This window comes from Xenopus tropicalis, chromosome 9 (genome assembly GCF_000004195.4).
Source record: "Xenopus tropicalis strain Nigerian chromosome 9, UCB_Xtro_10.0, whole genome shotgun sequence".
Taxonomy (NCBI): domain Eukaryota; kingdom Metazoa; phylum Chordata; class Amphibia; order Anura; family Pipidae; genus Xenopus; species Xenopus tropicalis.
In genome coordinates this window covers 12,175,452-12,191,368 of record NC_030685.2, presented here as the reverse complement: position 1 = coordinate 12,191,368, position 15,917 = coordinate 12,175,452, and the positions used below count along the sequence as shown (strand labels likewise).

The following is a 15,917-nucleotide window of genomic DNA, read 5'->3' as shown; positions in this document are numbered from 1 at the left end:
TGCCTCTTACCTTCCAATGTGTGCCTGTATGTTACCCAACCACTTAGATTGTAAGCTCTACGGGGCAGGGACCATACCTAGTGCACTCTTACCTTCCAATTTGTGCCTGTATGTTACCCAACCACTTAGATTGTAAGCTCTACGGGGCAGGGACCATACCTAGTGCACTCTTACCTTCCAATTTGTGCCTGTATGTTACCCAACCACTTAGATTGTAAGCTCTACGGGGCAGGGACCATACCTGGTGCCTCTTACCTTCCAATTTGTGCCTGTATGTTACCCAACCACTTCGATTGTAAGCTCTACGGGGCAGGGACCTCCCTGTGTGTAACTGTGTATATTGTAAGATTGTACAGCGCTGTGTACCCTTGTGGCTAGTGATGAGCGAATTTTTGTTGCCAAGCATGGATTCGCAGCAAATTTTTGCATTTTGTCATTGGCGAATTGTTTCGCGAAACTTCTGTGAAAATTCGCAGTGGAAAAATTAGTTGCGGGGAATTTGTTTTTTGTTGCGCGTCAAAAAAGGGCTGCATCAAATTGGGTGCGGTTGCGCCAAAATCGGGCACGGTCGTGTCAAAAAAAGCACAGGCGACAAGAAATAGATATGGACCACAAAGAAACACGCAACAAATGTGTTTCGCTAATTTTTCATCGTTTCGCAAATTTTATGGCGAAGCAAAATGGGACAGATTCGCTCATCACTACATGTGGCGCTTTATAATGATGTGGTCCCCAAACCGACTGCGCCTATTACCATCGTACTACTTAGATGGTCCCAGGGCCAAACAACCGAATTAGCCTAAATTCAACTGATATCGCCCTCCCGTAGGTGGATCTTAATGTGTACGGCCACCTTTACACTTGAGGCTCGGTACATGCCTCCTTCCCTCCCATTTTGTAAATATAAAAGAGACCCACTGTCTGGTACAAAATGGCGGTTGGGATGCTTGATCCCAACTAAGATATAATTACCCCTTATTGGGGCAGAACAGCCCTATTGGGTTTATTTCATGGTTAAATGATTCCCTTTTCTCTGTAATAATAAAACAGTACCTGTACTTGATCCCAACTAAGATATAATTACCCCTTATTGGGGCAGAACAGCCCTATTGGGTTTATTTCATGGTTAAATGATTCCCTTTTCTCTGTAATAATAAAACAGTACCTGTACTTGATCCCAACTAAGATATAATTACCCCTTATTGGGGCAGAACAGCCCTATTGGGTTTATTTCATGGTTAAATGATTCCCTTTTCTCTGTAATAATAAAACAGTACCTGTACTTGATCCCAACTAAGATATAATTACCCCTTATTGGGGGCAGAACAGTCCTATTGGGTTTATTTAATGGTTAAATGATTCCCTTTTCTCTGTAATAATAAAACAGTACCTGTACTTGATCCCAACTAAGATATAATTACCCCTTATTGGGGCAGAACAGCCCTATTGGGTTTATTTCATGGTTAAATGATTCCCTTTTCTCTGTAATAATAAAACAGTACCTGTACTTGATCCCAACTAAGATATAATTACCCCTTATTGGGGCAGAACAGCCCTATTGGGTTTATTTCATGGTTAAATGATTCCCTTTTCTCTGTAATAATAAAACAGTACCTGTACTTGATCCCAACTAAGATATAATTACCCCTTATTGGGGCAGAACAGCCCTATTGGGTTTATTTCATGGTTAAATGATTCCCTTTTCTCTGTAATAATAAAACAGTACCTGTACTTGATCCCAACTAAGATATAATTACCCCTTATTGGGGCAGAACAGCCCTATTGGGTTTATTTCATGGTTAAATGATTCCCTTTTCTCTGTAATAATAAAACAGTACCTGTACTTGATCCCAACTAAGATATAATTACCCCTTATTGGGGCAGAACAGTCCTATTGGGTTTATTTAATGGTTAAATGATTCCCTTTTCTCTGTAATAATAAAACAGTACCTGTACTTGATCCCAACTAAGATATAATTACCCCTTATTGGGGCAGAACAGCCCTATTGGGTTTATTTCATGGTTAAATGATTCCCTTTTCTCTGTAATAATAAAACAGTACCTGTACTTGATCCCAACTAAGATATAATTACCCCTTATTGGGGCAGAACAGTCCTATTGGGTTTATTTAATGGTTAAATGATTCCCTTTTCTCTGTAATAATAAAACAGTACCTGTACTTGATCCCAACTAAGATATAATTACCCCTTATTGGGGGCAGAACAGTCCTATTGGGTTTATTTAATGGTTAAATGATTCCCTTTTCTCTGTAATAATAAAACAGTACCTGTACTTGATCCCAACTAAGATATAATTACCCCTTATTGGGGGCAGAACAGCCCTATTGGGTTTATTTCATATTTAAATTATGTTTTACTAGACTTAAGGTAAGGAGATCCAAATTACGGAAAGACCCCAGGCATTCTGGATAACAGGTCCCATACCTGTACTTCCAATGTATTCTGTGGGTATGATATATGGAAAAGGCACTGCATTATACTCATGTGTTCCTGCTTTTATACAACAGGTTTAATCTTGCCTAGCAGCCAACCAAGCGGGTTAATGTTACACATTCCATTTTGTCTTTTCTCATGTCAAATAAGGTCACCGACTTCCATTAAATCTTTATAACCACGTTTTTGAATTTTGTGGGCCTTGCTCATCCTGTGTGTTACTTTTATTGCCTAAACTGACCTAATTGAGTTATTAGCTTTCCTTTTTCTTTAATTTCAGGGTTGGTTCTAATACCGGTTCCATGTAGATGTCCCACGGTACTAAGCATGTAAGGGAGGACCTGCTATCCCACAGCCCCAGTCCCTTCCCAGAGGCTATTATCCCCCCACTGTTACTATAGGCACCATCTCTCCCTACTATACCTGCTATCCCACAGCCCCAGTCCCTTCCCAGAGGCTATTATCCCCCCACTGCTACTATAGGCACCATCTCTCCCTACTATACCTGCTATCCCACAGCCCCAGTCCCTTCCCAGAGGCTATTATCCCCCCACTGCTACTATAGGCACCATCTCTCCCTACTATACCTGCTATCCCACAGCCCCAGTCCCTTCCCAGAGGCTATTATCCCCCCACTGCTACTATAGGCACCATCTCTCCCTACTATACCTGCTATCCCACAGCCACAGTCCCTTCCCAGAGGCTATTATCCCCCCACTGCTACTATAGGCACCATCTCTCCCTACTATACCTGCTATCCCACAGCCCCAGTCCCTTCCCAGAGGCTATTATCCCACTGCTACTATAGGCACCATCTCTCCCTACTATACCTGCTATCCCACAGCCCCAGTCCCTTCCCAGAGGCTATTATCCCACTGCTACTATAGGCACCATCTCTCCCTACTATACCTGCTATCCCACAGCCCCAGTCCCTTCCCAGAGGCTATTATCCCCCCACTGCTACTATAGGCACCATCTCTCCCTACTATACCTGCTATTCCACAGCCCCAGTCCCTTCCCAGAGGCTATTATCCCCCCACTGCTACTATAGGCACCATCTCTCCCTACTATACCTGCTATCCCACAGCCCCAGTCCCTTCCCAGAGGCTATTATCCCACTGCTACTATAGGCACCATCTCTCCCTACTATACCTGCTATCCCACAGCCCCAGTCCCTTCCCAGAGGCTATTATCCCCCACTGCTACTATAGGCACCATCTCTCCCTACTATACCTGCTATCCCACAGCCCCAGTCCCTTCCCAGAGGCCATTATCCCCCCACTGCTACTATAGGCACCATCTCTCCCTACTATACCTGCTATCCCACAGCCCCTTCCCAGAGGCTATTATCCCCCCACTGCTACTATAGGCACCATCTCTCCCTACTATACCTGCTATCCCACAGCCCCAGTCCCTTCCCAGAGGCTATTATCCCACTGCTACTATAGGCACCATCTCTCCCTACTATACCTGCTATCCCACAGCCCCAGTCCCTTCCCAGAGGCTATTATCCCCCACTGCTACTATAGGCACCATCTCTCCCTACTATACCTGCTATCCCACAGCCCCAGTCCCTTCCCAGAGGCCATTATCCCCCCACTGCTACTATAGGCACCATCTCTCCCTACTATACCTGCTATCCCACAGCCCCTTCCCAGAGGCTATTATCCCCCCACTGCTACTATAGGCACCATCTCTCCCTACTATACCTGCTATCCCACAGCCCCAGTCCCTTCCCAGAGGCTATTATCCTACTGCTGCTATAGGCACATCTCTCCCTACTATACCTGCTATCCCACAGCCCCAGTCCCTTCCCAGAGGCTATTATCCCCCACTGCTACTATAGGCACCATCTCTCCCTACTATACCTGCTATCCCACAGCCCCAGTCCCTTCCCAGAGGCTATTATCCCCCCACTGCTACTATAGGCACCATCTCTCCCTACTATACCTGCTATCCCACAGCCCCAGTCCCTTCCCAGAGGCTATTATCCCACTGCTACTATAGGCACCATCTCTCCCTACTATACCTGCTATCCCACAGCCCCAGTCCCTTCCCAGAGGCTATTATCCCCCCACTGCTACTATAGGCACCATCTCTCCCTACTATACCTGCTATCCCACAGCCCCAGTCCCTTCCCAGAGGCTATTATCCCCCCACTGCTACTATAGGCACCATCTCTCCCTACTATACCTGCTATCCCACAGCCCCAGTCCCTTCCCAGAGGCTATTATCCCCCCACTGCTACTATATATAGACCATCATTACCTATTATACCTCTTACCCTAATATTAGCTTAAAGAGCTTTCCCATTTTACATTTACATTCCTTATATTTCTGTCAAATATTCTGTCGGCCATGGTATGCTATGTAGAGGTGGGTTGTAAGGCTCTCCATACTTGCCTGGCATTGCATGTAAGGCATCTCTTGTGGTTTTTCAATGGATTGAAATAAATGTACAATTCTCTTTATTTACTATGAGTGATGTTTGAGCTTAATATCGTTTGTAGTAGTTTTACCTCCTTTTGGTCACCAGGGGGAGCTTTATCTCACACCACTATATATTGTTTATCCATTCTTTTTGAGTTCTGGGCATCCACATTGTTTTGAGAACTGCCTTTATAAGGCTCAACACTTACTAGTCCCTAACTACATATATATAGTAGCAAAGCAAAGTATAATGGTCCCGTACATAATGCAATATTCTGAATGGTGTTAACAACAATGAGACGTTGCCCAGTCATGATGGTATATGCCTAATCATATGAATCATACGACCATAATTATTTAGAGATAACAGTTAAAGCATCAGTGCCAATAAAAATTCCCAGAATGCCTTATTTTGTGGTGCCAATACTTTATAATCACTTGCTTAGATAGGTGCTAAATTGCTCCAGTGCAGTTGCTTATAGCAACCAATCAGATCGGTTTATATGAGAACTAAGTGATTTATTTTTCAGCTCATTATGAATTCCCTCTGGTACCCAGCAGTTTCCCACTGGCCCATGACTGTTAATTATAATTATGACCAGTTTTGCCGGTAAGCCAATGTTTTTTTTTGCACAATGTTATAAGTAAATCCACAGACCATTCTAATTGCATTAAGGATTCCAAGAAGTAAAGAGAAAGAATCAAAGGTAACATCTCAAAGTCCCAATACTGAAGTTTTTATGTCTTTAGCCCATATGATATTACAGACGTTTGTGCAGGAGCAGTGAGTAGAAGACAATTCCCAAGGATGAAGCCAATTACCCGGTGTTGTTAAGAGCTGAGATTTGTGGTTGAGTTAGCTGCAGGCTGGGGACGTATTCCTGAATCCATGCGGAATATGCCGGGACGCTGGTGTACACCCCTGGCTTGTTTGGTTGAGCGCAGCCAAAGCCCCAGCTCACAATTCCAGCCAGAAGCCATGACCCGTTCCATGGGCAGACGAGGGGACCTCCGGAATCACCCTGCAAGCAGAAAAACAGAATCATTTCTATTGCACAAAGGGAAATGTACTGAAAAAAGCCAAGGAATTAAGAGAATAAGCGAAGGGATTTTGGATAAGTATAGGTGATGGGAAACATAGCAAGTCACCTTGCAGAGAAGTAAAAAGGGGCCTGCAGGCAATTATTATTATTATTTATATAGCGCCCTCAGTAGTGATGAGCGAATCTGTCCCGTTTCACTTCGCCAATAAATTTGTGAATCTTTCAAAAGATTCGCAAAACGGCGAAAAATCTGCGAAACAACAAAAATGTTGCGCCCATGACTATTCTTTTGACGCCTGCGACTATTCTTGCGACAATTTGGACGTGCAACTATTCTTTTGATGTCTGCGACTATTCTTGTGACTATTCTTGTGCCAATTTGGACGTGCAACAATTCTTTTGATGCCTGCGACTATTCTTGTGACTATTCTTGTGCCAATTTGGACGTGCAACTATTCTTTTGATGCCTGTGACTATTCTTGTGACTATTCTTGTGCCAATTTGGACGTGCAACAATTCTTTTGATGCCTGCGACTATTCTTGTGACTATTCTTGTGCCAATTTGGATGTGCAACTATTCTTTTGATGCCTGTGACTATTCTGGTGACTATTCTTGCGACAATTTGGATGTGCAACAATTCTTTTGACGCCTGTGACTATTCTTGTGACTATTCTTGTGCCAATTTGGACGTGCAACTATTCTTTTGACGCCTGTGACTATTCTTGTGACTATTCTTGCGCCAATTTGGACGTGCAACTATTCTTTTGACGCCTGTGACTATTCTTGCGCCTATTTGGATGTGCAACTATTCTTTTGATGCCTGCGACTATTCTTGTGACTATTCTTGCGACAATTTGGACGTGCAACTATTCTTTTGACGCCTGCGACTATTCTTGTGACTATTTTTGCAACAATTTGGACGTGCAACTATTCTTTTAACGCCTGCGACTATTCTTCCGACAATTTTTGGACACGCAGGGATTTTTTTCATCCTCTTCGCGCAAACAATCCGCTAATGGCGAAACGCAGAAATTCGCCACGAATCCATGCCTGCCCAAACACTAGCCATCAGTTTACGCAGCGCTTTACAGAATAGAGGGGTACAAAAGACAGAACAGTTAACATGTACATATAAACAACTCACAAAAATGGTTTGCAGTTACATTGGATGAGGATCGGAGACACTAGGGGGAGGGCCCTGCTCGCAAGAGCTTACATTTTAAAAGGGAGGGCTGAGACTAGGGATGAGCGAATCTGTCCCCTATTGCTTCGCCATAAAATTCACGAAATGGCAAGAAAATTTGCGAAACGCATTTGTTGCACGATTTTTTTGGCGTCCGTGTCATTTTTGTCTCCCACGTGTCTATTTTTTGTTGCCTGTGCCTTTTTTGACGCGACCGCGCCCAATTTGCAGAGCGACAATTAAATTCTGTGCGACTAATTTTTCTGCTGCAAATTTTCATGGAAGTTTTGCCAAACAATTCGCCAATGGCGTAATGCAGACTGTGGCCATTTTGACGCGACCGCACCCAATTTGGCGCGTAACAAAAAAAATTCTGTGCAACAAATTTTTCGCGCAAACTTTCACGGAAGTTTGGCAAAACAATTCGCAGATGGCGAAATGCGGAAATTCGCTGCGAATACATGCCTGGTGAAAAAATTCGCTCATCACTACTAAAAACCTATAAACTTCAGATTAGTGATGAGCAAATTTTTTCGCCAGGCATGGATTTGCAGAGAATTTCCGCATTTCGCTGTTGGCGAAATGTTGCGCAAAACTTCAGTGAAAATTCGCCGTGGAAAAATTTGTAGCTCTGATTTTTTTAGTTGCGTGTCAAAAAAGGCGCTGTCGCGACCAAAAGCAGGGGCGACAAAAAAATAGACGCGGGTGACAAACAAGACGCGCAACAAATGCGTTTCGCAAATTTTATTTTGAAGCGAAAAGGGACAGATCCGCTCATCACTACTTCAGATATGATTAATGCCCCTTAATGAACTGAAACATACCATATTCTGATACTTGAGTGCTAACTAGTGATGAGCGAATTTTTCCGCCAGGCGTAGATTCACAGCGAATTTCCTCATTTCGCCATTGGGAAATTGTTTCTCGAAACTCCCGAGAAAATTTGTGCGTCAAGAAAAATTGGGGTCGCGTCAAAAAGGGTGCGGTGTGTGACAAACTTTTTGACAAATTTTTTGCCGCTTCGTGAATTTTGCTGTCATTTCGCGAATTTGTAGGCGAAGTGAAAAGGGACATTTTCGCTCATCACTAGTTCTAACTTATTTGCAGACCCATTTGGAGATGAAACAGCCTACTAGGCATCACCAGTGAGTCTTGCAGTGAAGAAGCAGTGTCTCCATGCTGTGTAGGCCCAGGACTCCATGAACATTGTTCTCTAGACAGTAGTAGTTCCGTGATTGCTTACCTGACATGATCCCCTCCTGCCGGCCTTGTATCCCGCACAGATCATGTCCCACATTATAATGCTCTGATAGGGTGGCAGTGTGGGATTGTTGATGTGGTACATTTGATCACAGCTGGCACGACCAATGATAGGAACCCGGACCTTTTGCAAAGTCTTTGGATATGGAAGACTCACTGCGAAGACAAAATGGTGTATGTGTGAGGTGCCTCTTTGGTGTAGTTTCGGATATATTGTTTGCTTCCAAGAACCTAGCCTTGCCATGATTGTTGAAAGAGCTGATATCTTTAATCTGAGATTTTTGTAGAATTTTTTAATCACTTATACACCTTTGATTGAAGCCCAACCTTATGGTTTTGTAGACCAACGTTTGTTCAGGTTATCTCCTTAGTTTAACATTCTCACCATAGTTACAATAACATTCAAATGAGAAATTACTTAAATCCTACTCCAATTCGACTTCAGGTCAGGTCCTTTTTCCACTCCCTTTGCTCCAGAGATAAATGAGACTACTTGCCATAAAGGCTGAGGTGGAATACGCTGCATATCAGCTACACGAGGGAATACCGTTGGGTATGTACCTTAGGACATGGTTTTACCAAATGGTTGCACTTAAATCTATAGTTTATTTGGTTTGTATGAATTACAAGTACTAACTTGCCCTTTAGATTTTCTGGTCTTTCATGAACTGCAGAGCTTTATTGGTTTCCATACCTTGTTGGTTGATGGTTCCCCATCCGCTTACAATACAATTCATTCCATCGGGAAAGACAACGTTTTGGGTAGGAATACAAACAGGAATGATGTAGTCTGTAAACTGCACAGGGTTTGCTAGCTTGATTAGAGCGATGTCTCCAATGCTACCGGCCCCTTTGAATGTGGGGTGTACGTAAACAGCAGCCACGTCCACAAAAATCCCAGAAGGCACTGAGAGTTGGTATGCCCCAAGGTTCACTTTGTAATCTGAGACGCGGATAGGTCTGAGAAGTGAAAGAGAAGGAGAAAAATTGTATTGTGAATTTCAGTAGATTTGCCCAATTGAATTCCAAATATAGTTTGAAAATACAGCCCAGTTTTATACAGTAGTTTTTGCCAAAATGTACCTGTGCCTAACTTTAACCTGTAGTGAGAGGAGTAAGTTACAGTTCTTAGAGCTCTTGTATCTTAGTGGTAGGGATTAGTGATGGGCGCAATGTTTCCCAGGCATGGATTTGTCTTGCGTCAAAAGAATAGTCGCTAGCAACAAAAGAATAGTCTTGAGTCAAAAGAATAGTCGCTAGCAACAAAAGAATAGTCTTGCGTCAAAATAATAGTCTTGCGTCAAAAGAATAGTCGCTAGCAACAAAAGAATTGTCTTGAGTCAAAAGAATAGTCGCGGGAGTCAAAAGAATAGTCTCGAGTCAAAAGAATAGTCACTAGCAACAAAAGAATTGTCTTGAGTCAAAAGAATAGTCGCTAGCAACAAAAGAATTGTCTTGAGTCAAAAGAATAGTTGCTAGCAACAAAAGAATAGTCTTGCGTCAAAAGAATAGTCGCTAGCAACAAAAGAATTGTCTTGAGTCAAAAGAATAGTCGCGGGAGTCAAAAGAATAGTCTTGCGTCAAAAGAATAGTCGCTAGCAACAAAAGAATAGTCTCGAGTCAAAAGAATAGTCACTAGCAACAAAAGAATAGTCTCGCCTCAAAAGAATAGTCGCTAGCAACAAAAGAATAGTCTTGCGTCAAAAGAATAGTCGTTGGCGTCAAAAGAATAGTTGCGGGTGTCAAAAGAATAGTCTTGAGTCAAAAGAATAGTCGCTAGCAACAAAAGAATAGTCGCGAGTCAAAAGAATAGTCGCGAGTCAAAAGAATAGTCGCGAGTCAAAAGAATAGTCGCGAGTCAAAAGAATAGTCGCGGGCATCAAAATAGTCGCGGGCGTCAAAAGAATAGTTGCGGGTGTCAAAAGAATAGTCGCAGGCGTCAAAAGAATAGTCTTGCGTCAAAAGAATAGTCTTGCGTCAAAAGAATAGTCTTGCGTCAAAAGTAAAGTCTCGCGTCAAAAGAATAGTCTTGCGTCAAAAGAATAGTCACAGGCGTCAAAAGAATAGTCGCGGGCGCAAAAGAATTTTTTTTTGATGCGCAACATTTTTGCCATTTAGCAAATCTTTTGAAAGAGTCAAAAGAATAGTCTTGCGTCAAAAGAATAGTCGCTAGCAACAAAAGAATAGTCTCGAGTCAAAAGAATAGTCACTAGCAACAAAAGAATAGTCTCGCCTCAAAAGAATAGTCGCTAGCAACAAAAGAATAGTCTTGCGTCAAAAGAATAGTCGTGGGCGTCAAAAGAATAGTCGCAGGTGTCAAAAGAATAGTCTTGAGTCAAAAGAATAGTCGCTAGCAACAAAAGAATAGTCTTGAGTCAAAAGAATAGTCGCGAGTCAAAAGAATAGTCGCGAGTCAAAAGAATAGTCGCGAGTCAAAAGAATAGTCGCGGGCATCAAAATAGTCGCGGGCGTCAAAAGAATAGTTGCGGGTGTCAAAAGAATAGTCGCAGGCGTCAAAAGAATAGTCTTGCGTCAAAAGAATAGTCTTGCGTCAAAAGAATAGTCTTGCGTCAAAAGAATAGTCTTGCGTCAAAAGTAAAGTCTCGCGTCAAAAGAATAGTCTCGCGTCAAAAGAATAGTCACAGGCGTCAAAAGAATAGTCGCGGGCGCAAAAGAATTTTTTTTTGATGCGCAACATTTTTGCCATTTAGCAAATCTTTTGAAAGATTTGCGAATTTTTCAGCGAAATGGGACAGATTCGCTCATCACTAGTAGGGATATTCATTAAACACCATAGCCCCCTTTGTAACTTGCTCTCTGAATCCCTACAGTGGGAGGGATGGGCTTCAAACGACTTGTGAATACCTGCCAATGCCACACCCTTAATTCCTAGCACACAGAAGGGGTGGGACTGAAATTTGAAACTAATATCAGATACAATTGCCAATATCTTCTCCAAAAACAGCCGTTTCAAAAGTAGAAATCAGCAGATGATCACTTTGGGGTTCATAGATGTTACCTTTTGAAATTGACTAAATGGCACCCATACCTTATTGCTCATTCGGAGACATTGTTAATAGGTCATAGGCATCAGAACAAGGTACTTACCCTGCAAAACAGTGAGCGGCGCTGATGGCCCACTGGTTGTTAATCAGAGAACCCCCACAGATATGCAGCCCGAGCTTCCTCAAACTCAACTGCCAAGGAATCTCCCCTGGCATCGTGTCCTGGCCACCCACAATACGGGTTGTTGTGGGCCTTCCACATCCTAAGCGGATAGATTTTTGCACCCATTAGAACACTTCATCACTAACAAGCAGGGCCGGAACTAGGGGTAGGCAGAAGAGGCAGCTGCCTAGGGCGCAACGATTGGGGGGCGCCAGGCAGCCTCTCCTCCCTACCCCTAGTCCGCTCTCTTTAGTCATTGCCCCCGCCGCTTGTCCTTACGCGGTGGGGGCAATGATCCATAGAATCGCAACGTGAACCCCGCCCCAAAATTCGCCAAAGGGGGGGGGGGGGCGAATGAGGAAGGTACAGGGGCGAGGTGGCCGGCCGAGTTGCCTAGGGCGCCCGGTAGGCTTGGCCCGCCCCTGCTAACAAGAGAAACATTTTGGTATTTTTTGACCACAACTTGGAACTTAACTCACAAGTTAATATAAGATAAAGATAAAGTGGATCATATCTTGAGTTTAAAAGTTAAAGAAGAGCTACAGTAAATCTCAAAAAATACTAAACCAGTACCAGCCTAGAGGTTCCGAATCCCTTTAATGATCTATATCAGGGGTTCCCAACCTTCTATACTCGCCACAGTCAAATATAAAAAGACTTGGAGACCCACACAAGCACCATAAAAGTTCATGGAGGTGCCAAATAAGGGCTGTGATTGCCTATTAGGGGCCTTCTATGCACCCTATCAGCTTACAGGGGCTTTATTTGGTAGGAAATCTTGTCTTTATTCAACCAAAACTTGCCCCCAAGTCAGGAATTCAAAAACTCCCTGGTTTGGGGGCACTGAGAGCAACATCCAAGGGGTTGGTGAGCAACATATTGCCCCCGAGCCACTGGTTGGGGATCACTGATCTATACCTTTCTATACCTTTCTGCCCATTCAGATACAAAGATACAGATACAACTGGTCCAAAATTAACTCCTCTCCAATTGATATTTATTTAAGGTTCTTCTATATCAGCAGTTCTCAACCCATGGGTTGGGACCCCTTTGGGGGTAGAACGACCCTTTCACAGGGGTAGCCTAAGACTAAATGGAACTATGTGGCACTTACCTGAATATGCCCAGATATATGAAGGACCTGGAAGGGATAAGGAAGAGTGTTAGATATCCATGCTCTATCTGTACTGAGATACCTCCCCACATCAGTTAAATAATAGGGAGGTTGTATCTTGTTTAAGTCAGATCTTACAAATTAGTGGTACATGTACGGTGCTCCACTCAGCTTAAACGTCCTACTAGTTTGACCATGTCAGCCAGACCATGGTGCATCGGCAATGGTGGACCATGCATTGACCATAGTGCTTCTCGTCATTGTTCTTCATCAGCTTCTCTTCATTGTTCAATCTCTTGTTGTTCCTATCATTTGTGTTCTCTGCACAAATTCCAGACCAGTAGGTAGGCAGCCATTTTATGTGTTGCCCCTTATTTTCTTTATCCTTTTCAGCCCATGGGCCATCAGGCAGAAAGGGTGCCTGGTCAGCCAGTCTACAGTCACCTTGAGTTCAAAGGAAGCTAAAACACCCACAAATGCTCCACCAAAGCCTTTGGAGAAATCTGGAACTGAATCTAGCCCTAAATGTTTCATACAAAGTGATACCAAACAATTGATAGACTATGAAGCAAGCCACACTGATAAAACTGGTAATGGACAATACAAAATACCCAACTCTCCTTGTCTCCTGTCTTTTCAATTTACTTCCAAGCCACTTTGGCTGCTTTTAGATGTTCTTCTTCCATCCTTTGTATTGTAGTGTAAGTAAAACCACCCGCAGTACCAAAATGTTACCACTAAAATAATGATATTCCATATATTGTTCCATTAGCACTGTGACTAGAACATACACTTATCTTCTTCGTGACTTTCTACTGATTTTCTAAGCTCTTACATTTCTAAATTGTATCAATGCTGGTCTACAGGTTGACTGGCTTATACCTCTTGCTCTTTCCCTCTGGGAAAAAAGTGTCTGAGAGATGGAGGATGATGTAGTGTTCTTAGAATCACCTATAATTTATCATTATAACAATAATTTCTAAGGCCACCATAAATCCCCACGATCCCATTTTGATAGCCGTGCTTGAGATGGGGCAAATAGAGAATAAAGAACTGGAGAAAATAGTAGCAGGAAGAGAAAGAAAAGGTGAAACTGATGATGATGATGATAATGATGATAATGATACCCTCTCTCTTCAAACGTTCTATCTCCCATGCTTTATCTCCAAGGAGATTAGGAGATAGAAAGGCAAAGAGGTTTGATGAGAGAAGGGATCATCAAACAAAGGTAGAGAATAGATATGAAGGGGAGAAATACAAAGTATGGAAGAAACAATGAGAATAAGGAGAAGTTTAGTGGAACCAAGGTTCATAATGGGTCCCCACCATCCATATCACACACTACCCCTTAACAAAGGAGACACAATAATAAAATATACTTTTACTTGCCCCTCTTTTTCTCGACCTTCACAGCTCTTAATGGAACACTGGGCATAGTCCAATGACATATCATGGAATGATACTACCCTTGAAGTTCTTGCTTCATTGCACTTACCTGTTGCTGTGATTAGAAGGGCAATAGAGCATAGTATTAGCGGCCCCATTATCCTTCTTGCTGTGGTTGCAGATGAATTCAGTGAATCTCAGGACCCCTGAGAGCTTCAGGATAAAATCAGATTGAGCCTGCGGTGACAGACTCCAGGCAAGGACTATGAGAAGGATGTATATATATATAGATGGCAGACTGCTTTATAAATAGTAATTATATGAAGCAGGTTAGGCAAGTGTTCATAAATTTCCAAAATCCCATATACATAAAAAGTATTATTTCCTTATTACTCCCCTAACATTGTAAACTCTGTCTGTATACCCCTCCCTTTGTTAATACCAGACACTGTTCCTAGTGATCTCCTGCCCAGGCAGTGGTACAGCTACTACTGTTTAACTACTACTGCCGCTGGAGCAGAAGGACCACTAATATGCACTCTAAGCATTGAGTAGAAAGCAGCTAATATAGTTACTGTATTTAGGCAGAAATGTAATTTGTAAAGGATGGAGTGAACTGATGTCTTACATAATAGCCAGAACACTATTTCCAGCTTTCAGCTCTCTAACCTCTGCCGCCCCCTCTCAAGTCACCGATTGGTTACTGACTGCTAACAGCTTAGGGAGCTGTAGAGGAGGAAGTTTGATATTTACAAAAAAAAAGTTGGAAGGAAACGTCGCTCTGAGAAAAGCCGTAAAAAAACTCGAATTTTTCTAATTGTTGCTTCGGAAATCCTGACTTTATTGAATTGTCGCTGTGACAGTTAGAAAAAGTCAGGATTTTTGGACAAAACCCAGTGAAATCTCTAGTTATTTAATGGTTAAATGATTCCCTTTTCTCTGTAATAATAAAACAGTACCTGTACTTGATCCCAACTAAGATATAATTACCCCTTATTGGGGCAGAACAGCCCTATTGGGTTTATTTAATGGTTAAATGATCCCCTTTTCTCTGTAATAATAAAACAGTATCTGTACTTGATCCCAACTAAGATATAATTACCCCTTATTGGGGCAGAACAGCCCTATTGGGTTTATTTAATGGTTAAATGATTCCCTTTTCTCTGTAATAATAAAACAGTACCTGTACTTGATCCCAACTAAGATATAATTACCCCTTATTGGGGCAGAACAGCCCAATTGGGTTTATTTCATGGTTAAATGATTCCCTTTTCTCTGTAATAATAAAACAGTACCTGTACTTGATCCCAACTAAGATATAATTACCCCTTATTGGGGGCAGAACAGCCCTATTGGGTTTATTTAATGGTTAAATGATTCCCTTTTCTCTGTAATAATAAAACAGTACCTGTACTTGATCCCAACTAAGATATAATTACCCCTTATTGGGGGCAGAACAGCCCTATTGGGTTTATTTAATGGTTAAATGATTCCCTTTTCTCTGTAATAATAAAACAGTACCTGTACTTGATCCCAACTAAGATATAATTACCCCTTATTGGGGCAGAACAGCCCTATTGGGTTTATTTCATGGTTAAATGATTCCCTTTTCTCTGTAATAATAAAACAGTACCTGTACTTGATCCCAACTAAGATATAATTACCCCTTATTGGAGGAGTCGGTATTGAAGATTCTAACCATCAATATAATACAGTATACATTCCACTGACTTTTCCGGGTGACAGGTATCTCATGAATAGGGAAGGACACAGTTCTCCATCTGTGACATTAGTTGAAAAACATTGACACCGTCACCAAATATCCATTTATGTTGTTGTGTAACAAGTCACATGTAAGTTTATCAACAAATAAAATAGA

At 42.3% G+C, this 15,917-nt stretch overlaps 1 protein-coding gene across 1 annotated transcript; it reads right to left on the bottom strand.

Moving 5' to 3' along the window:
• Positions 1–5,307: 5,307 nt before the first annotated feature.
• On the bottom strand, positions 5,308–11,634 carry LOC101734975 (prostasin). The gene is made up of 4 exons (XM_004918345.2): positions 11,479–11,634; positions 9,065–9,330; positions 8,354–8,526; positions 5,308–5,905 (listed from the first exon to the last, which is right to left on the bottom strand). Exons 1-4 carry the CDS (start codon positions 11,589–11,591, stop codon positions 5,702–5,704), a joined length of 756 nt encoding a protein of 251 aa, XP_004918402.1. The 5' UTR covers positions 11,592–11,634; the 3' UTR covers positions 5,308–5,701.
• Positions 11,635–15,917: the final 4,283 nt, after the last annotated feature.